This window comes from Anolis sagrei, chromosome 2 (assembly GCF_037176765.1).
Source record: "Anolis sagrei isolate rAnoSag1 chromosome 2, rAnoSag1.mat, whole genome shotgun sequence".
Classification (NCBI taxonomy): Eukaryota; Metazoa; Chordata; class Lepidosauria; order Squamata; family Dactyloidae; genus Anolis; species Anolis sagrei.
Genome location: NC_090022.1, coordinates 7,891,928 through 7,910,379, shown reverse-complemented (window position 1 = coordinate 7,910,379; position 18,452 = coordinate 7,891,928). Strand labels below are relative to the sequence as shown.

Below are 18,452 nucleotides of genomic sequence, written 5' to 3'. Positions count from 1 at the left end.
CTGACTGTGAGAGCCATTCAGCAGTGGAACTCTCTGCCCTGGAGTGTGGTGGAGGCTCCTTCTTTGGAAGCTTTGAAACAGAGGCTGGATGGCCATCTGTCAGGGGTGCTTTGAATGCAATATTCCTGCTTCTTGGCAGAATGGGGTTGGACTGGATAATGGCCCATGAGGTCTCTTCCAACTCTTTGATTCTATGATTCTATGATTCTTTGATTCTACGATTCTAAGATCCTATCAAATTTAGGGTGATGCAGTAAGTCAGCAAGTGGCGAAAACATTCACTTTTTATTGTCGTGTCAGGAGCGACTTGAGAAACTGCAAGTGGCTTCTGGTGTGAGAGAATTGTCCGTCTGCAAGGACGTTGCCCAGGGGACGCTGGGATGATTGTGATGTTTTTATCATCCTTGTGGGAGGTTTCCCTCATGTCCTTGCATGAGGAGCTGGAGCTGATAGAGGGAGCTCATCCGCCTCTCCCCGGATTCGAACCTGTGACCTGTCGGTCTTCAGTCCTGCCGGCACACTGCGCCACCGGGGGCTCCACTGAAATAAAGCAATTTAGACTGACCGTGGATGGCGAGATCCAAGTTGCAGATGATGAAACCCGAAACGCGGATACCGAGTCCTAATAAGTGGATACCGGCACCAGCAATGGGCCATCCATGGACTTGGTGAGATGAAGAAGCTACAACCCAATAATTTCCCAATGAATAATCTCACCAAGTTGAAGAAGCTACCGAGGTATTTTATTCAATTCAGTAGTCCACCAAAGTAAGCTGAGATACCATACATTGCAAAACAGACATGTTTATACAATCCATTGAAATTCCCCGCGGCCACCCCAGCTGGAACTGGCTTCACCATGATTGGCTAGGCTCTGTTGACGTCATGAGGATTCCCTGCAGAGGCGGGACCTCACCACTCGTCAGCCAATGGGAGAGTGTTCCCCACTCCCAATGCAGATTCCCACCCTCCAATGGCTGAGGAGGAGCAGGACGGTAACTTCTGACAAAGGACCACCGAACTCTAAGGAAACTTTGGCAGAAAGACCAAAGAGGGGAAGGAATTGCCCATCAATGATGAGCTCTCCTGGAACTCTATGGCTGTGTGGCATCAGTGGCAATGATAGGAAAGCTCAAACTGACAGTCCAAATGGACCAAATCCAAGATTCAAACCTTTACACCATGTGGCCCCATGAAAACTTTGCCAAAATCTTTAAAAGGAAGTGCAAAAAATTCACTGAACTTTCGAAAACAAACACAAAACATAAGAACTTGGACCTGAAAAGGAAAGAAACAGTGTGGATACTGTTGGAGCATTCAAGGAATCAGTGAGTGTGTGTGTGTCAACTGTAAAATAAGATGCATGAAGCTGATTGGTTGGGCTATGCCCGGGGAGAAGGCTGAGCCTGGGACTTTTTGATACTGTTACATTTTTGTGCAGGTGCTTGGAACAGTGAAGGAGAGAGAAGCATGCATGAAGCTGATTGGTTGGGCTATGCCTGGGGAGAAGGCTGAGCCTGGAACTTTTGGGTACTGTTACATTTTTGTTCAGGTTTGAGCTATGCAGGTGCTTCAAGCAGTAGAGAGTGGAGAGAAGCATGCATGAAGCTGATTGGTGGGCTATGCCCGGAGAGCAGGCTGAGCCTGAGACTTTTGGATACTGTTACATTTTTGTTCAAGCTTGAGCTATGCAGGTGCTTTGAGCAGTAGAGAGTGAAGGAGAGAGAAGCATGCATGAAGCTGATTGGTTGGACTATGCCCAGGGAGAAGGCTGAGCCTGGGACTTTTGGTACTGTTACATTTTTGTGCAGGTGCTTGGAGCAGTAGAGAGTGAAGGAGAGAAAAGCATGCATGAAGCCGGTTGGTTGAGCTATGCCCGGGGAGAAGGCTGAGCCTGGGACTTTTGGATACTGTTACATTTTTGTTCAGGCTTGAGCTTTGCAGGTGCTTGGAGCAGTAGAAAGTGAAGGAGAGAGAAGCATGCATGAAGCTGATTGGTTGGGCTACGCCCGGGGAGAAGGCTGAGCCTGGGACTTTTGGTACTGTTACATTTTTGTGCAGGTGCTTGGAGCAGTAGAGAGTGAAGGAGAAAGAAGCATGCATGAAGCTGGTTGGTTAGGCTATGCCCGGGGAGAAGGCTGAGCCTGGGACTTTTTGATACTGTTACATTTTTGTTCAGGCTTGAGCTAAGCATGCATAAAGCTGATTGGTTGGGCTATGCCCAGGTAGAAGGCTGAGCCTGGATACTGTTACATTTTGTTCAGGCTTGAGCTATGCAGGTGCTTGGAACAGTAGAGAGTGAAGGAGAGAGAAACATGCATGAAGTTGATTGGTGGGCTATGCCCGGGGAGAAGGCTGAGCCTGGAACTTTTGGATACTGTTACATTTTTGTTCAGGCTTGAGCTATGCAGGTGCTTGGAGCAGTAGAGAGTGAAGGAGAGAGAAGCATGCATGAAGCCCATTGGTTGGGCTATGCCTGGGTAGAAGGCTGAGCCTGGATACTGTTACATTTTTGCTCAGGCTTGAGCTATTCAGGTGCTTGGAGCAGTAGAGAGTGAAGGAGAGAGAAGCATGCATGAAGTTGATTGGTTGGGTTTTGCCCAGGGCGAAGGCTGAGCCTGGGATTTTGGATACGGTTACATTTTTGTTCAGGCTTGAGCTATGCAGGTGCTTGGAGCAGTAGAGAGTGAAGGAGAGAGAAGCATGCACGAAGCTGATTGGTTGGGTTATGCCTAGGAAGAAGGGAGAAGGGGGTGCTGGTGCTTTGCTTCTACAGTGTTGCTAAAGTTCTGGTGGTGAAAATTTCAGAACTTTAACAAAACTTTCAAAATGTCATTATTTCATTATTGGTGATCTTTATGACAGAACCTATTAGGAACTGCCATTTATAATGAAATTTTGAACGTTGTGTTAAGAGTTCTGAAAGTTTCACCACCAAAACTTTAGCAACACTGTAGAAGCAAAGCACCAGCATCCCCTAGTTTTCACCATCAGAACTTTAGTTTTGTAAGTACTTTAGAACCATTTAGAACCATGGCACATGCCTACTCTAAACCTTCATCCAAACCATGAATGAGGATGTGGAATAACATTGGGCCTAGGACGGAAGGAAGAGGTTGCCTTGAATCTAGCAGAGCAGACTGTCTTACAGGAGAAACACACATCGGATCTGTCTGAGGAGGAGGTCATACCCCAAACACAGGAGTAGTTATGTTACGTTGCATTAGACGATCCTCGTAGCCTGAAGATGATGGTCTCCACATGTAGTGTCTTGGCGATGGGTCCACAGGTGTCTGTGGAGCCCTATTCTTGATCCACATCTTCTCCCGCAGTGAGGACATTGGTTTCCAGGTGGAAGGCAGGACTTCTGGTCTACTTCGGTTTTACATATAGTGTAGACCAGGCATCCACAAACTGTGGTCCTCCATATTTCCCAATGCATCCCACCCATGTCAGCATTCTATGAGTTGAGTTAGGCGATCCCTCGTAGCTCAAGGATGATGGTCCTCCAAGTATTGTGTCTTGGCGGTAGGTCTGTTGCTGACTGTGGAGCCCTATTCTTGATCTGCATGTTTTCCCGCAGTAAGGACATTGGTTTTGAGGAGGAAGGCAGTCCCGGTCAAAGTTAGCTTGAAGCGCCTTCCTCTTGGCACATTTCTCCCTTTTGATCTGCATGTTTTTGCCCTCCATTTGTGCCTCTTCGAATTCTGCAGCACTGCTGGTTACAGCTGACCTCCAGTTAGCACATTCAATGGCCAGGGCTTCCCAGGAGTAGACCCTTGGAGGAATATTACACACAGGAATAACTCTATAAGTTTAAAGCTACAGAATCAACTTGAAGGTCTCTCCAGCTTCAGAACAAGGAGAGGTGCAACAGAGGTTGTCATCAGGAAATGTGCAGGTCCCCATGGAAGACTCAGCACATGGAACAGCCTCTGCCGAATCTCCAAGAAGGTATGTGTAAGATTTCTGTTTTGTATTACTTTCCTGGTATTTATAGGGCTTCTCTCCTCTGTGATTCATTTCGTGCCCGATGAGACTTCTCTTTTGACTAAAGCCTTTCCCACACTCCAGGCATTTATATGGTTTCCCTCCCGTGTGGGTTTTTTTGTGCCTGCTAAGGTCTCCGTTACGATGAAAGCTTTTCCCACAATCCAGGCATGTGTATGGTTTCTCTTCTGTATGTCTATCCCGGTGGTTTTTAAGGACCGATTTGAAGCTAAAACCCTTCCCACACTCCAGGCACTGATAGGGCTTCTCTCCTCTGTGATTCATTTCGTGACCTACGAGACTCGTCTTGTCAATAAAACCTTTTCCACACACCTGGCATTTATATGGTTTCTCTCCTGTGTGAGTTTTTTGGTGCCTAAGGAGGGTTCCATTATGATTGAAGCTTTTCCCACAATACAGACATATGTATGGTTTCTCTTCTCTATGACTCTTCTGGTGACGATTGAGGTGTGATTCGCAGCCGAAACTCTTACCACACTCCAGGCATTGATACGACTCCTCTCCTCCGTGAGTCATTCTGTGTTGTACGAGACTTCTCTTTCTAGTAAAGCCTTTCCCACACTCCAGGCATTTATATGGTTTCTCTCCGATGTGGGTTTTTTTGTGTCTACTAAGGTCTCCATTATGATGGAAGCTTTTCCCACAATCCAGGCATGTGTATGGTTTCCCTCCTGCATGCCTATCCAGGTGGTTTTTGAGGACTGATTTAAAGCTATAGCTCTTCCCACACTCCAGGCATTGATAGGGTTTCTCTCCTCTGTGGTTCATTTCGTGACCTACGAGACTCGTCTTGTCAATAAAAGCTTTTCCACACACCTGGCATTTATGTGGTTTCTCTCCCGTGTGGGTTTTCTGGTGCCTAGTGAGCGTTCCATTATGATGGAAGCTTTTCCCACAGTCGAAACACTTGAAAGGTTTCTCTTCTGTAGGCCTATCCTGGTGATTTTTAAGGACTGGTTCGAGATTCTCCTCACACTGAAGATATGTGTAGGATTTCTCTTCCGTATGACTATTCTGGTGACTCTTGAGGCGTGATTTGTAACTGAAGACCTTCCCACACTCCAGGCATTGATAAGGTTTCTCTCCTCTGTGAATCACTCCATGCCGTATGAGGCTTCTCTTTTCGGTAAAGCATTTCCCACACTCCAGGCATTTATATGGCTTCTGTCCCGTGTGGATTTTCTGGTGTCTGCTGAGGTCTCCATTACGATGAAAGCTTTTCCCACAATCCAGACATTTATATGGTTTCTCTTCTTTATGCCTCTCCTGGTGGTTTTTAAGGACTGATTTGTAGCTGAAACTCTTCCCACACTCCAAGCATTGATAGGGTTTCTCTCCTCTGTGATTCATTTCATGCCCTACGAGGCTTGTCTTGTAAACAAAGGCTTTTCCACACTCCAGGCATTTATATGGTTTCACTCCCGTGTGGGTTTTGTGGTGCCTACTGAGGGCTCTGTTTTGATGGAAGCTTTTCCCACACTCCAGGTGTGTATATGGATAGTGATGATGATTGTACTTGTCATGTTTACTAAATTCAAATGTTTCTTCTGATGGATGGCTTTTTGGTTGTGCTTGCTCTATGTGTTTTGTGATATAATCACAGTTGGCAGGGTGCTGGCTCCGTCTATCTTCCTCTGCTTCCGTTGTTATGCTCTCCTCTACACATCTGTCTGTTTGCAACCCATCTCCACCTTGAAAGAAAAACACAAAGAATAAGAAGAAGCGAGAAAAGGGAGCATGGCATCAGTCCACAGGCAGAAATGTCAAGAGAGAGAATGAGAAAGTGTTGGAAATTACAACCTCCTTCAAGCCTCCTCAAGTCATTTGTTTAGCTATAATCCTATTGTTTACTTATTGTATGTATGTTCTAGTATGCAGCTTTCTTTCCTTGCTCTTATTTTTTCCTGAGAAGTTGTGGGATGTGGTCTTTCAGAAGTTGTTGGGTGACAACTACCAGCATAGCAGAATCCACAGTGGGGAATGATGAGACTTGCAATCCAAAAATATTTGAGAGCAATACTCAACACTAAGCCTTGGTCGCCTTAGTTGATGATCTATGCCGGGAGTTGGACAGTGGGAGTGTGTCCCTGTTGGTTCTGCTGGACCTCTCAGTGGCCAATACTGTCAATCATGGTATCCTTCTGGGATGCCTCTCTGGAATGGGCCTTGGAGGTACTATTTTACAGTGGCTCCGGTCCTTTCTGGAGGGTTGCACCCAGAAGGTGTTATTGGGAGACACCTGTTCAACCCCACAACCATTGTCTTGTGGGGTTCCTCAGGGATCAATACTGTCTCCCATATTGTTTAACATCTACATGAAGCCGCTGGGGGAGCTCATCCGGAGTTTCAGGGTGCGGTGTCACCTGTATGCAGATGGCGTCCAACTCTGTCACTCCTTCCTACCTGTTACTAAGGAGGTTGTCCAGGTCCTTTACTGGTGCTTGGCCACTGTGATGGACTGGATGAGGGCGAACAAATTGAAATTGAATCCATACAAGACAGAGGTCCTCCTGGTCATTCATAAGGTCGAACAAGGTATAGGGTTACAGCCTGTGCTGGATGGGGTTATACTCCCCATGAAGACGCAGGTTCGCAGCCTGGGTGTGATCCTGGACTCATCCCTGAGCCTGGAACCCCAGGTGTCAGTGGTGAGCAGGGGAGCATTCGCACAGTTAAAACTCATGTGCCAGCCTGCACCTGTACCTTGGGAAGTCTGACTTGGCCACGGTAGTCCACGCTCTAGTTACATCCCATATAGACTACTGCAACAGTCTCAACGTGGGCTTGCCTTTGAAGACTGTCTGGAAGCTTCAAATAGTTCAACGGGCGGCAGCCAGGTTACTAACAGGAGGGGCGCTCAGGGAGCATACAACTCCTCTGTTGCGCCAGCTCCACTGGCTACCAGTTTGCTACCAGGCACAATTCAAAGTGCTGGCTCTAGCCTATAAAGCTCTAAATGGTTCTGGCCCAACTTACCTGTTCGAACGTATCTCCTCCTATGAACCAGATAGGATGTTAAGATTGTCTGGGGAGGCCCTGCTCTCGATCCCGCCTGCGTCACAAATACGTTTGGCGGGGACGAGAGACAAGGCCTTCTCAGTGGTGGCCCCTCAGCTATGGAATGCTCTTCCCAGAGATATTAGATCAGCCCCTTCTCTGTTAGCATTTCTTAGGAAGGTTAAAACCTGGTTATTCGAGCAGGCATTCAAAAAGGCAGTGTAGCAAATATTGGAACATGAAACGACTGGATGACGAGATTGAATCTTGATTTTAACTAAGAGACGCCATGAGTTATGTAGTATTGAATTGCCTTAAGTGTCACTTTGAAGCCCAGAGGAGAATCGTTTCTTACCATTCTGATCAGAAACCAGAAGTGACTCACACAGGTGAGTCATGACCATGAACTTATACAGTGACACTGTAGGAATGGGTGGAAATGCCTAAACTGATTTTTATGATCAAGGGACAGAGGGATCCTTACCGAAAGAAACCACCATCTGATAATTCTGATCCATGACCTCCTTGTACAAGACTTGGTGATCCGGATCCAGCAGAGCCCACTCAGCATCACTGAAAGTCACAGCCACATCTTCAAAAGTCACCTGAAAGAAGAGAATTTGGACACAGAGATCAATAATGCTTCTTCTGCTGCTAAGCAGAATCCAATGTATACACAAACCAGCTCAATGAAATTCTAAAGACAGATGGGCCTTCTGGCAGTGTATTTCCAGCCTTCCTAACTGTAAATATGCCTGAAATGGAGAGCACTGTATAGGTCTTGGTGGATGTATATTGTTGATGATATTGTTTTTTATATCCAGCCTTATCCCAGTTTGAGACAAGTCACAAAGGATTAAAAAACACTGTATTCACAAAATACTTAAGTTAAAAAATTAAATGAATATATCAATAAGATAAAACCATAAACGTGCAACAGAATGAAGCAGAGAGTGTTTGTGAACCAGGACATCCGTAGGGAGACCAAGGTGCTTGTTTATAAAGCCATTGTCCTCCCAACCCTGCTAGACGCCTGCGAGACGTGGACTGTCTACAGATGTCACATGCAACTCCTGGAACTATTCCATCAGCACTGCCTCTGAAAAATCCTGCACATCTCTTGGGAAGACAAGCAGACAAATGTCAGCGTGCTGGAAGAAGCAAAGACCACCAGCATTGAAGCGATGCTCCTCCGCCATCAACTCCGATGGACCGGCCACGCTGTCCGGATGCCCGACCACCGTCTCCCAAAGCAGTTGCTCTATTCCAAACTCAAGAACGGAAAACTAAATGTTGGTGGGCAGGAAAAGAGATTGAAAGATGGGCTCAAAGCAACCTTAAATGCTCTGGCATAGACACAGATAACTGGGAAGTCCTGGCCCTCGACTACTCTAGCTGGAGGTCAGCTGTGACCAGCAGTGCTGTAGAATTTGAAGAGGCACGAATGGAGGGCGAAAGGGAGAAATGTGCCAAGAGGAAGGCACATCAAGCCAACCCCGACCGGGACCGCCTTCCACCTGGAAACCAATGCTCTCACTGCGGGAGGAGATGCAGGTCAAGAACAGGGCTTCGCAGTCACCTACTGACCCACTGCCAGTACTTTCATGGCCAGAATCATTGGGTTGTTGTGAATTTTCCAGGCTGTCTGGCCATGTTCCAGAAGCATTCTCTCCTGATGTTTTACCTGCATCTATGGCAGGCACCCTCAGAGGTTGGGAGGTCTGTTGGAAACTAGGAAAATGGGGTTTATATATCTGTGGAATATCCAGGAAAGTTTCACACTGCTTTAATTGCCATTCTGAGACTACTTATTAAGCATAAAACAACAACACCCCAAGCTTTTGGGCCATGGACACGTTTACTATTATGTCTAGTTCAAATCCATTTCCATCTTTTTACCTGATCCTGTTCCACAGACGCTATTTCTCCTGCACCACAAAGAGCTGAACTATTGCTTCTTTCCAGCATCCTTGGCTCATTGCCTGTAAAATGGCAAAGAAGGGAATGGGAGTTTAATTTATTTGTTTCTCAAACTTCCTTAAGTCCTCAAGAGGTTTGCAATCCGAACAATACAGATTGTTGCAGTCATTGCATAATCTAGACTCTAGAGTGAGGGGCACAGAACCCCTGCAAAGTAGAAACACACCATTCATTCTAATCTGGGAGAGCGTGTCTCTAGATGTCTCTAAATCCTCCAGCACAATATATGTAAAATCACACATTGAGAACTGTTCTCAATGAGAATCTCTAGGTCCCGCACTATGAATGTATCATCCTGGAGAACCTGAAGACCCCTAAAGATAACATAGAAGTTTTGCTTCTAATCAATTTTGCAAAAAGTGAAATTTGAAATTGTGGTAGGCTGATTGGGCACCGCATTTGAAGGGAGATGTTGACTCTAAGCTGGAATGTGCCCAGAGGAGGGCGACTAAAATGATCAAGGGTCTGGAGAACAAGCCCTATGAGGAACGGCTTAAAGAGATGGGCATGTTTAGCCTGAAGGAGAGAAGGCTGAGAGGAGACATGATGAGGGCCATGGATCAAGATGTGAGGGGAAGTCCTAGGGAGGAGGGAGCAAGCTTGTTTTCTGCTGCCCTGGAGACTAGGACGCAATGGAACAATGGCTTCCAACTACAGGAAAGGAGATTCCACCTGAACATGAGGAAGAACTTCAGTAGAACTCTCTCCCTGCTCCGGAGTGTGGTGGAGGCTCCTTCTTTGGAGGCTTTTAAGGAGAGGCTGGATGGCCATCTGTCAGGGGTGCTTTGAATGCAATTTTCCTGATTCTTAGCAGAATGGGGTTGGACTGGATGGCCCACGAGGTCTCTTCCAACTCTAAGATTCTATGATTTTATGATTCTACAATGCATACTGCATGTTCCTAAAAATGTTCTCAAAGCAGCAATGGAAAGTAGTATTTGTGGGGACATAACAGTAGACCCTACATTTGATGGACCCTTGAGAGCAAGAGAACAAACAAAAGGCCTCTCACCTGGTGGAGCAGCCCTTGTGTCCTCCTCCTCCTCCTCCTCCTCCAGCTTGCTCCACCTGGAAGAGAAGCCCTGGCTGGTGCCTGGTGGGGCCTCCTGGGCCTGAAGGACATCTCTCTCCTGCCGCTCTTCCTGAAGCACCTTCTCCTCTTCCGCCCGACTCAGGAGGAATCCTTCAGCCAAGGCCACGGCCTGGGAGCTGGTCTCTGCCCCACATTCCCTCACCCAGCGCTCCATCTCGGCCGGAAGGAAAGCCAGGAACTGCTCCAGGATGACCAGGTCCAGCATCTCCGCCTTGGAGTGTCGCTCGGGCTTCAGCCACAGGCGGCACAGAGAGTGGAGGTGGCTGCAAACCTCTCGGGGACCCAAGGCCTCCTCATACCAGAAGCACCGGAAGCGTTGGCACTGAAGGTCTGCGCTGAAGGTCTTCTCCTCCAGGACATCCTGACCCATTTCACCTGGGAACCCAACCCTTCTCCTGCCCCACATTTCATTGGGCTCTCTTCCGCCTTCAGGGCTGGCCTGGTCTGGCTTCACCATCTTTGGCTCCATCAAGACTGAAGAAGCTCTTCCCTTCTCCATCTGAAGATGTTGTGAAGCAAAGTCTAGGCAAGACAAAAGCGAGATGAAGTCCAGGTTAATTAATTACCATTCTCAAGAGAAAAGGGGACATTGAAATTCATTTTTTACATGGGTTCTGCATGTCTTTCCTGTAGGAAAAACAAAGCCCTGGCTGGTTTAATGTACATTTTGGGAAGCACCACTCTGCGAGTTGAGAAGGAGGTAAGAATCCTGTCTTAAATCTCTTCCCCTCTCCAGTAAGCAACACATTGCATAGTCATAGAATCATAGAATCCTAGAGTTGGAAGAGACCTCAGGGGCCATCCAGTCCAACCCCATTCAGCCAAGAAGCAGGAATATTGCATTCAAATCACCCCTGACAGCTGGCCATCCAGCCTCTGTTTAAAAGCCTCCAAAGAAGGAGCCTCCACCACACTCCAGGGCAGAGAGTTCCACTGCTGAACGGCTCTCACAGTCAGGAAGTTCTTCCTCGTGTTCAGATGGAATCTCCTCTCTTGTAGTTTGAAGCCATTGTTCCACTGCGTCCTAGTCTCCAGGGAAGCAGAAAACAAGCTTGCTCCCTCCTCCCTGTGGCTTCCTCTCACATATTTATACATGGCTATCAAATCTCACTACTAAGAGAAGATATGAAATCTACCTAAAACTGTATTAATCTAAGTTTGGATTCTTTTTAAAGGGGGAATGAGGTAAGTCTCATTTATATACAGTAAGTCTATTTTAATTTAATTCCATCTTATTATTCACTAGCCATCCCCTGCCATGCGTTACTGTGGCCCAGTCTGCATATATTTATTTATTATTTATTTATTTATTTCTTGCATTTATTGACCGCCCCTCTCAGCCCGAGGGCGACTCGGGGCGGTGAACAGCAACAAGGAAAAACAGTGTACAGTAAATCACGACAATACAAACCAGACAGATACAACATAACATATACTTATACTAAAAATCCGCTTCGTCGAGTCCTGGGGTCATAGCCGAAAATTCATAGTCCTAGTTCATTCCAATGTCATTCCAAGATACACTCAGTTGAAGGCCTGCTCGAAGAGCCATGTTTTCAGGCTCCTACGAAAGGCCATCAAGGAGGGCGCCTGTCTAACTTCAGCAGGGAGGGTGTTCCACAGCCGGGGGGCCACCACCGAGAAGGCCCGCTCTCTCGTCCCCGCCAGACGAGCCTGTGAGGCAGGCGGGACCGAGAGAAGGGCCTCCCCGGATGATCTCAAGGCCCTCGTGGGCTCGTAGGCCGAGATGCGGTCTGCAAGGTACTTTGGGCCGGAACCGTTTAGGGCTTTGTAGGATAACACCAGCACCTTAAATTGGGCCCGGTAGCGAATCGGCAGCCAGTGGAGCTGGGACAGCAGAGGCGTCCCAGCTCCACTGTGTATATGTGTTTTGTGTGTGTATATATGTGTGGATATTTTTGTGTATATGTGTATATATGTGTGTTTGCACACACATATATATAGGTATGCATATGTGTGTGTATATATGAGTATATGTGTGTGTATATTTGTGTGTTCATGTGTGTATATGTATATTGTGTATATGTCTGTGCTTGTCTATATGCATATTTGTGTGTATATATGTGTGAATGTATTGTGCATGTGTACCCCTTAAAGTGCCAGACCAGTATTTAATAAAAGTAAAGTTTATTAGTTCACAACCAAGAAAGTCCAAAAAACAAACCAAAAGGCTCAAAACACTTATTCTTCAGTGTGAAACACAGTATTACCCACAGTTAACCCAAAAAACAGGACCTGGAAAATAACCCAGATTAAACAGGAATATAATCCGGTTTAAACTTAAAGCTATGCAATCAGCAGGAAAAGGGCACTCCAATCTGCAGCAGGACATTAGCGAATATGAAGGGTTGAACAGCAAGGCCGAAGTCGTCTACCAAGTCAATCCAAACGTGATGTAGTTGTCGTTGCGAATCCAATCCAGGTCGAGGAAGGAGAAGGCAGCAAACATGATAATCTAGTCTAGGTCATATACAGAGCCAAAACGAAGAACGGCCGTGCAGCAGGTCCACAGAAGTCTTCCCAAACATGTTTTTTTGAAACAGCTCTCAAGGACACACAAATACCCATCAACACCTTGCCGACTGCAAGGAACCCCATCTCCCAACCCCACTTTTATTCACAAATCATCCTCTGAACTGGAACCAGCCGACACCCTGTTATCAGCTGAAACCTCTTGCCCCAATTCCTCCTCAGAACTGGAATCAGACAATGCCTGCCCCACCAGACCTCCTTTCACCTGAAGCCCTTTACTGATCTCTCCAATCTCTCCATCTTCTATCCAGACCCATAACTCCCCAAGACTCAGCCAGATCCCCACTGTGCCAACAAGAGAACACCACAAACGTGTCGCTACTTGTGGTCTCTTCACAAACGTTCTGAACCTCCCGCACTTTAGTCCAATCCATTTCTTCATCCTCTGAACTTGCCATACCACTCTCCTCAGTCTCAGACCCATTATTCCCTGCGAAGCCCTCAAATGATTCATCATCACTGGATTCCATATGTATTTCCCTGAACCACTTTCTCTGTTGCCCCTCATCGGAGTCTTGCTCATGAGTAGTCTTTCTTCCCCTCTTAATACTCCCAGTAGTATCACTACTCGAAGACTCCATCACAACAATATGTGTCTATGTATATGTATGTGTGTATATTTGTGTGTGCTTGTGTATATATGTGTGTGTGTATGTATGTATGCATGTGTATATGTATATGAGTGTATATGTATATATGGTGTATTTTGGGGGTTTTAAGTCCATCCTGCTGGGTTGTGTGTGTGTGAGAGAGAGAGTTTAGGGGTGATGAACACTCATTGGACTGTTAGGGTTGCCTAAGTAAGTAATGACATTTATGGCCATACACCATATCACATGAAACTCTTTCATTTATAATGTTTCTGTATTCCATCATTTTGCAACACAGTAAAACCTGAAGTTAAACCAACCCTTTACACAAGATACAGTCACATAAATACAGTACATACATATGAGGATGCAGCACACCTTTCATTTGTTTGTTTTTTAATGATTTATTGCTTATTTCACATAGATTCAGAGACCTCTCGTAAAATTTGCATGACACACCTACACGCTGCAGCTGACACTAACATGTTGCAACACGCCGTCTGAAAAGCTCTGCTTTAGGCCTTGGCCAGACTCCAATCCAAGCTTTTGCTCCACCTAGGAGACTTGTCTGTTATGTATTTGTGACTTCGATCTCTATCACATCTTGCCTCCAATTTATTCAAACAGCATGCAGTTCCTGTCTGCTTCCAACTTGAGCTTTACAACCTCCCTGTGAGAAAAGAGACAAGCCTAAGAGCCTAAGCTTACCTGTCCGAATGTATTTCCTCCTATGAACCATCTAGGAGCTTAAGATTGTCTGGGGAGGCCTTGCTTTTGATCCCACCTGCCTCGCAAGTGCGATTGGTTGAGACGAAGGACAGGGCCTTCTCAGTGGTGGCCCCCCAGCTATGGAACTCCCTCCCCAGGGATATAAGATCGGCCGCCTCCCTCCTGACTTCCCAAAAAAAAAGTAAAGACCTGGCTCTTTGAGCAAGCTTTTGAGAATGCAGCGGAATAGATAACTTCCTGATTGTGAGAGCCGTTCAGCAGTGGAACTCTCTGCCCCGGAGTGTGGTGGAGGCTCCGTCTTTGGAAGCTTTTAAACAGAGGTTGGATGGCTATCTGGCGGGGGTGTTTTGAATGCAATTTTCCTGCTTCTTGGCCAAATGGGGTTGGACTGGATGGCTGATGAGGTCTCTTCCATCTCTATGATTCTAAATTTCCTACTTGACAGGTGCAACTGTCTTTCAGGCTGCATAGGTCGACAGCAAGCATAGGTCGACTAATGGCCGGAAGCTCACTCTGACCAGGGCTGGCTTCAAACTCATGACCTCTCGGTCAGTAGTCAGGATATAATGCTTCAAGAACATGGTGACACAGCCTGAAAAACCTACAACAACCCAGGTACCTAAATTTCCTACTTGACAGGTGCAACTATCTTTCAGACCGCATAGGTCGACAGCAAGCTAGACTAATGGCCGGAAGCTCCCCCCGACCCGGGCTGGCTTCAAACTCATGACCTCTTGGTCAGTAGTGATTTTAATGAAGCTGACCATCAGCTAGCTGTGCCACAGCCAACTCATAATGAAATATATGAGGATACTATGTATCTCATGAAAACCTTTCATTTATACATTTGAAAATATACAATGTATTGTATATTTCTCATGCCAGTAAAGTAATGCTCAAGATCCTGCAAGGAAGACTCCAGCAATACATGGAGCGAGAGTTGCCAGATGTTCAAGCTGGGTTTAGAAAAGGCAGAGGAACGAGAGACCAGATTGCCAATATCCGCTGGATAATGGAGAAAGGCAGGGAGTTTCAGAAAAACATCTACTTCTGCTTCATTGACTATTCTAAAGCCTTTGACCGTGTGGATCATCATAAATTGTGGCAAGTTCTTGGTGGGATGGGCATCCCAAGCCACCTTGTCTCTCTCCTGAGGAATCTGTACAAGGACCAAGGAGCAACAGTCAGAACTGACCACGGAACAACAGACTGGTTCAAGATTGGGAAAGGCGTACGGCAAGGCTGCATCCTCTCACCCAACCTTTTTAACTTGTATGCAGAACACATCATGCGAGGATGTGCGGGGCTGGATGAATGCAAAGCTGGGGTGAAAATTACTGGAAGAAACATTCACAACCTCAGATATGCAGATGACACCACTCTGATGGCCGAAAGCGAGGAGGAGCTGAGGAGCCTTCTAACCAAGGTGAAAGAAGAAAGCGCAAAAGCCGGGTTGCAGCTAAATGTCAAAAAAACCAAGATTATGGCAACAAGAATGATTGACAACTGGAAAATAGAGGGAGAAACCGTGGAGGCCGTGACAGACTTTGTATTTCTAGGTGCAAAGATTACTGCAGATGCAGACTGTGGCCAGGAAATCAGAAGACGCTTACTTCTTGGGAGGAGAGCAATGTCCAATCTCGATAAAATAGTAAAGAGTAGAGACATCAGACTGGCAACAAAGATCCATTGCCTAGTCAAGGCCATGGTATTCCCTGTAGTAACCTATGATGTGAGAGCTGGACCTTAGGGAAGGCTGAGCGAAGGAAGAGAGATGCTTTTGAGCTGTGGTGTTGGAGGAAAGTGCTGAGAGTGCCTTGGACTGCGAGAAGATCCAACCAGTCCATCCTCCAGGAAATAAAGCCCGACTGCTCACTGGAGGGAAAGATACTAGAGACAAAGTTGAAGTCCTTTGGCCACATCATGAGGAGACAGGAAAGCCTAGAGAAGACAATGATGCTGGGGAAAGTGGAAGGCAAAAGGAAGAGGGGCTGACCAAGGGCAAGATGGATGGATGGCATCCTTGAAGTGACTGGACTGACCTGGAGGGAGCTGGGGGTGGTAACGGCCGACAGGGAGCTCTGGCGTGGGCTGGTCCATGAGGTCACGAGGAGTCGGAGACGACTGAATGAATGAACAACAACAACATTGTATATTTCTCATAGACTTAGAGGTTGCTTGTTACATTTGCGCAACACACCAATACATTGTTGCAACACACCAATACATTGGGAAAGCTCTGCTGATCTGAGGCTGGGAGTGTGTGCCTTGCCCAAGGTGGGCTTTCCAAGGCAGAGGGACACAGGTGGTCCTGCACATTGGGTGGGTTTAGTTTTGGAGGATTGAGACTGTATGGGAACCAGTGAGTCATACTTGGGGACCTAGCCATGCACACAGAGGTGTTCCCCCAGGTTTAAGAACAAATAACATTTGGGAGAAGGGGTGGAGGATGCCTGAGGCCCTCCTTGTGTCCCCCCTGGCCAGGGATACTGGGAGGTGTAGTCCAAAACCCAGTTGGTGGGCCTTTGTCTCCTCTCCCTTTTTCCTCCTCTCCAGCCTTTCCTTCTTTCCTCCTCCATGAGTAATCAATGGGAGGTCTCCCCTTCTTCCCTCCCCTCCCTTTTGCTATGCTTCCCCTCCCCCTTTTCCTTGCAGATCCAGGACCTCCCCAAAATCCCCAAGGCAGGGAAGGAGGACTCACCCATTGCCCAAACTGGGGGAAACAGGGCAGGCCCCCCTCTTTCCAGGCCTGGCTCCCCTTTCCTGGGTCCAGGCTGCTCTCTCGCGGGGTGGGAGGGGCCTCCCCTTTCCACGCCCCTTCTCTCCTTCCATTGGTTCATAGGCTCATAGCTTTGCAAGGGGACCCCCAGGGTCATCCAGTCCAGCCCCCTCCTCTTTTAGGGAGACTCAACTTCCATTCAACTTCTATCCCCAAACCAAAAAAGGGAAATGCTAAAGAAGGCTCAAACTTTGGTACAGTGGCATTCATTTCACATGCCAGGAAGGTCATGCTCAAGATACTGCCAGGAAGACTCCAGCAAGACATGGAGAGAGAGTGGCCAGATGGACAAGCTGGGTTTAGAAAAGGTAGAGGAAGGAGAGGCCACATTGCCAACATCCGCTGGATAATGGAGAGAGGCTGGGAGTTTCAGAAAAAAAACATCTACGGTATTTCTGTTTTATTGACTACTAGCCGTCCCCTGCCAGGCGTTGCTGTGGCCCAGTCTGGTGATCTGGAAAATAAAGTAATGAGAAAGTGTTGGTTTCTAAAAATATGTAATTCCTTTATGCTTGTGAGTAAACAGTATTTCTTGTTCAATGTATTGTCGAAGGCTTTCATGGCTGGAATCACTAGGTTCTTGTGGGTTTTTTCGGGCTATAGGGCCATGTTCTAGAGGCATTTTCTCCTGCCGTTTCGCCTGCATCTATGGCAAGCATCCTCAGAGGTAGTGAGGTCTGTTGGAATTAGGACAATGGGTTTATATATCTGTGGAATGGCTGGGGTGGGGCAAAGAGCTCTTCTCTGCTGGAGCTAGGTGTGAATGTTTCAACTGACCACCTTCATTAGCATTTGAAGGCCTGGCTGAGCCTGGGAAAATCTTTTGTTGGTGGGAATGAGAGAGGCCTTTTCAGTGGTGTCCCTCGGCTATGGAACTCCCTCCCCAGCGATATCAGATCAGCCCCTTCCCTCCTGAAGTTCAGAGAGAGGTGAAAACATGGCTTTGGGATCAAGCCTTTGGTAAATAATACAGTGCAATAGATGGACATGGATTTATGTGTAATGAATACCGGAATACAAAAGGTACAGGTAAGCCTAATATCCACATAAGTCTTCATATACTACATTACTCCTCTGTGGAACTCTCTGTCCTGGAGTGTGGTGGAGGCTCCTTCTACGGAGGCTTTTAAACAGAGGCTGGATGGCCATCTCTCGGGGGTGCTTTGATGCAATATTCCTGCTTCTTGGCAGAATGGGGTTGGACTGGATGGCCCATGAGGTCTCCTCCAACTCTAGGATTCTATGATTATAATTCTGGGAGTGGAAGGGCAAAACGGTCAGAGGGCCACAGTTTGAGGATGCCTGATCTACACCATTGGTTCCTGGAGCTTGTTTTATTGTTTTAATGATTGTTTTATTGCTCATGAATGTATTTTTTAATTTAATTTATGTAGTGTAGAATTGTAATTGTTTGTACTGGTATTGAATTTTTGCCATTACTTAGAATCATGGAATCATAGAATCAAAGAGTTGGAAGAGACCTCATGGGCCATCCAGTCCAACCCCATTCTGCCAAGAAGCAGGAATATTGCATTCAAAGCACCCCTGACAGATGGCCATCCAGCCTCTGTTTCAAAGCTTCCAAAGAAGGAGCCTCCACCACACTCCAAGGCAGAGAGTTCCACTGCTGAACGGCTCTCACAGTCAGGAAGTTCTTCCTCATGTTCAGATGGAATCTCCTCTCTTGTAGTTTGAGCCAAGAAACTTGTGCTAGTTTGCC

At 46.8% G+C, this 18,452-nt stretch overlaps 1 protein-coding gene across 1 annotated transcript; it reads right to left on the bottom strand.

The window, feature by feature from the left end:
- Nucleotides 1-721: 721 nt before the first annotated feature.
- LOC132765287 (zinc finger protein 665-like) lies at nt 722-16,829 on the bottom strand. The gene is made up of 5 exons (XM_060759555.2): nt 16,655-16,829; nt 10,001-10,603; nt 8,908-8,990; nt 7,493-7,613; nt 722-5,702 (listed from the first exon to the last, which is right to left on the bottom strand). Exons 1-5 carry the CDS (start codon nt 16,827-16,829, stop codon nt 3,823-3,825), a joined length of 2,862 nt encoding a protein of 953 aa, XP_060615538.2. The 3' UTR covers nt 722-3,822.
- Nucleotides 16,830-18,452: the final 1,623 nt, after the last annotated feature.

Coding starts and splice junctions, on each gene's coding strand:
- LOC132765287 (XM_060759555.2), bottom strand. CDS start 16,829: ATGACCCTGGGGGTCCCCTTGCAAAGCTATGAGCCTATGAACCAATGG. Junction 7,614..8,907: donor CGTCTGTGGAACAGGATCAG/GTAAAAAGATGG, acceptor CTCTTCTTTCAG/GTGACTTTTGAAGATGTGGC. Junction 5,703..7,492: donor TCAGATGGTGGTTTCTTTCG/GTAAGGATCCCT, acceptor TTTTCTTTCAAG/GTGGAGATGGGTTGCAAACA.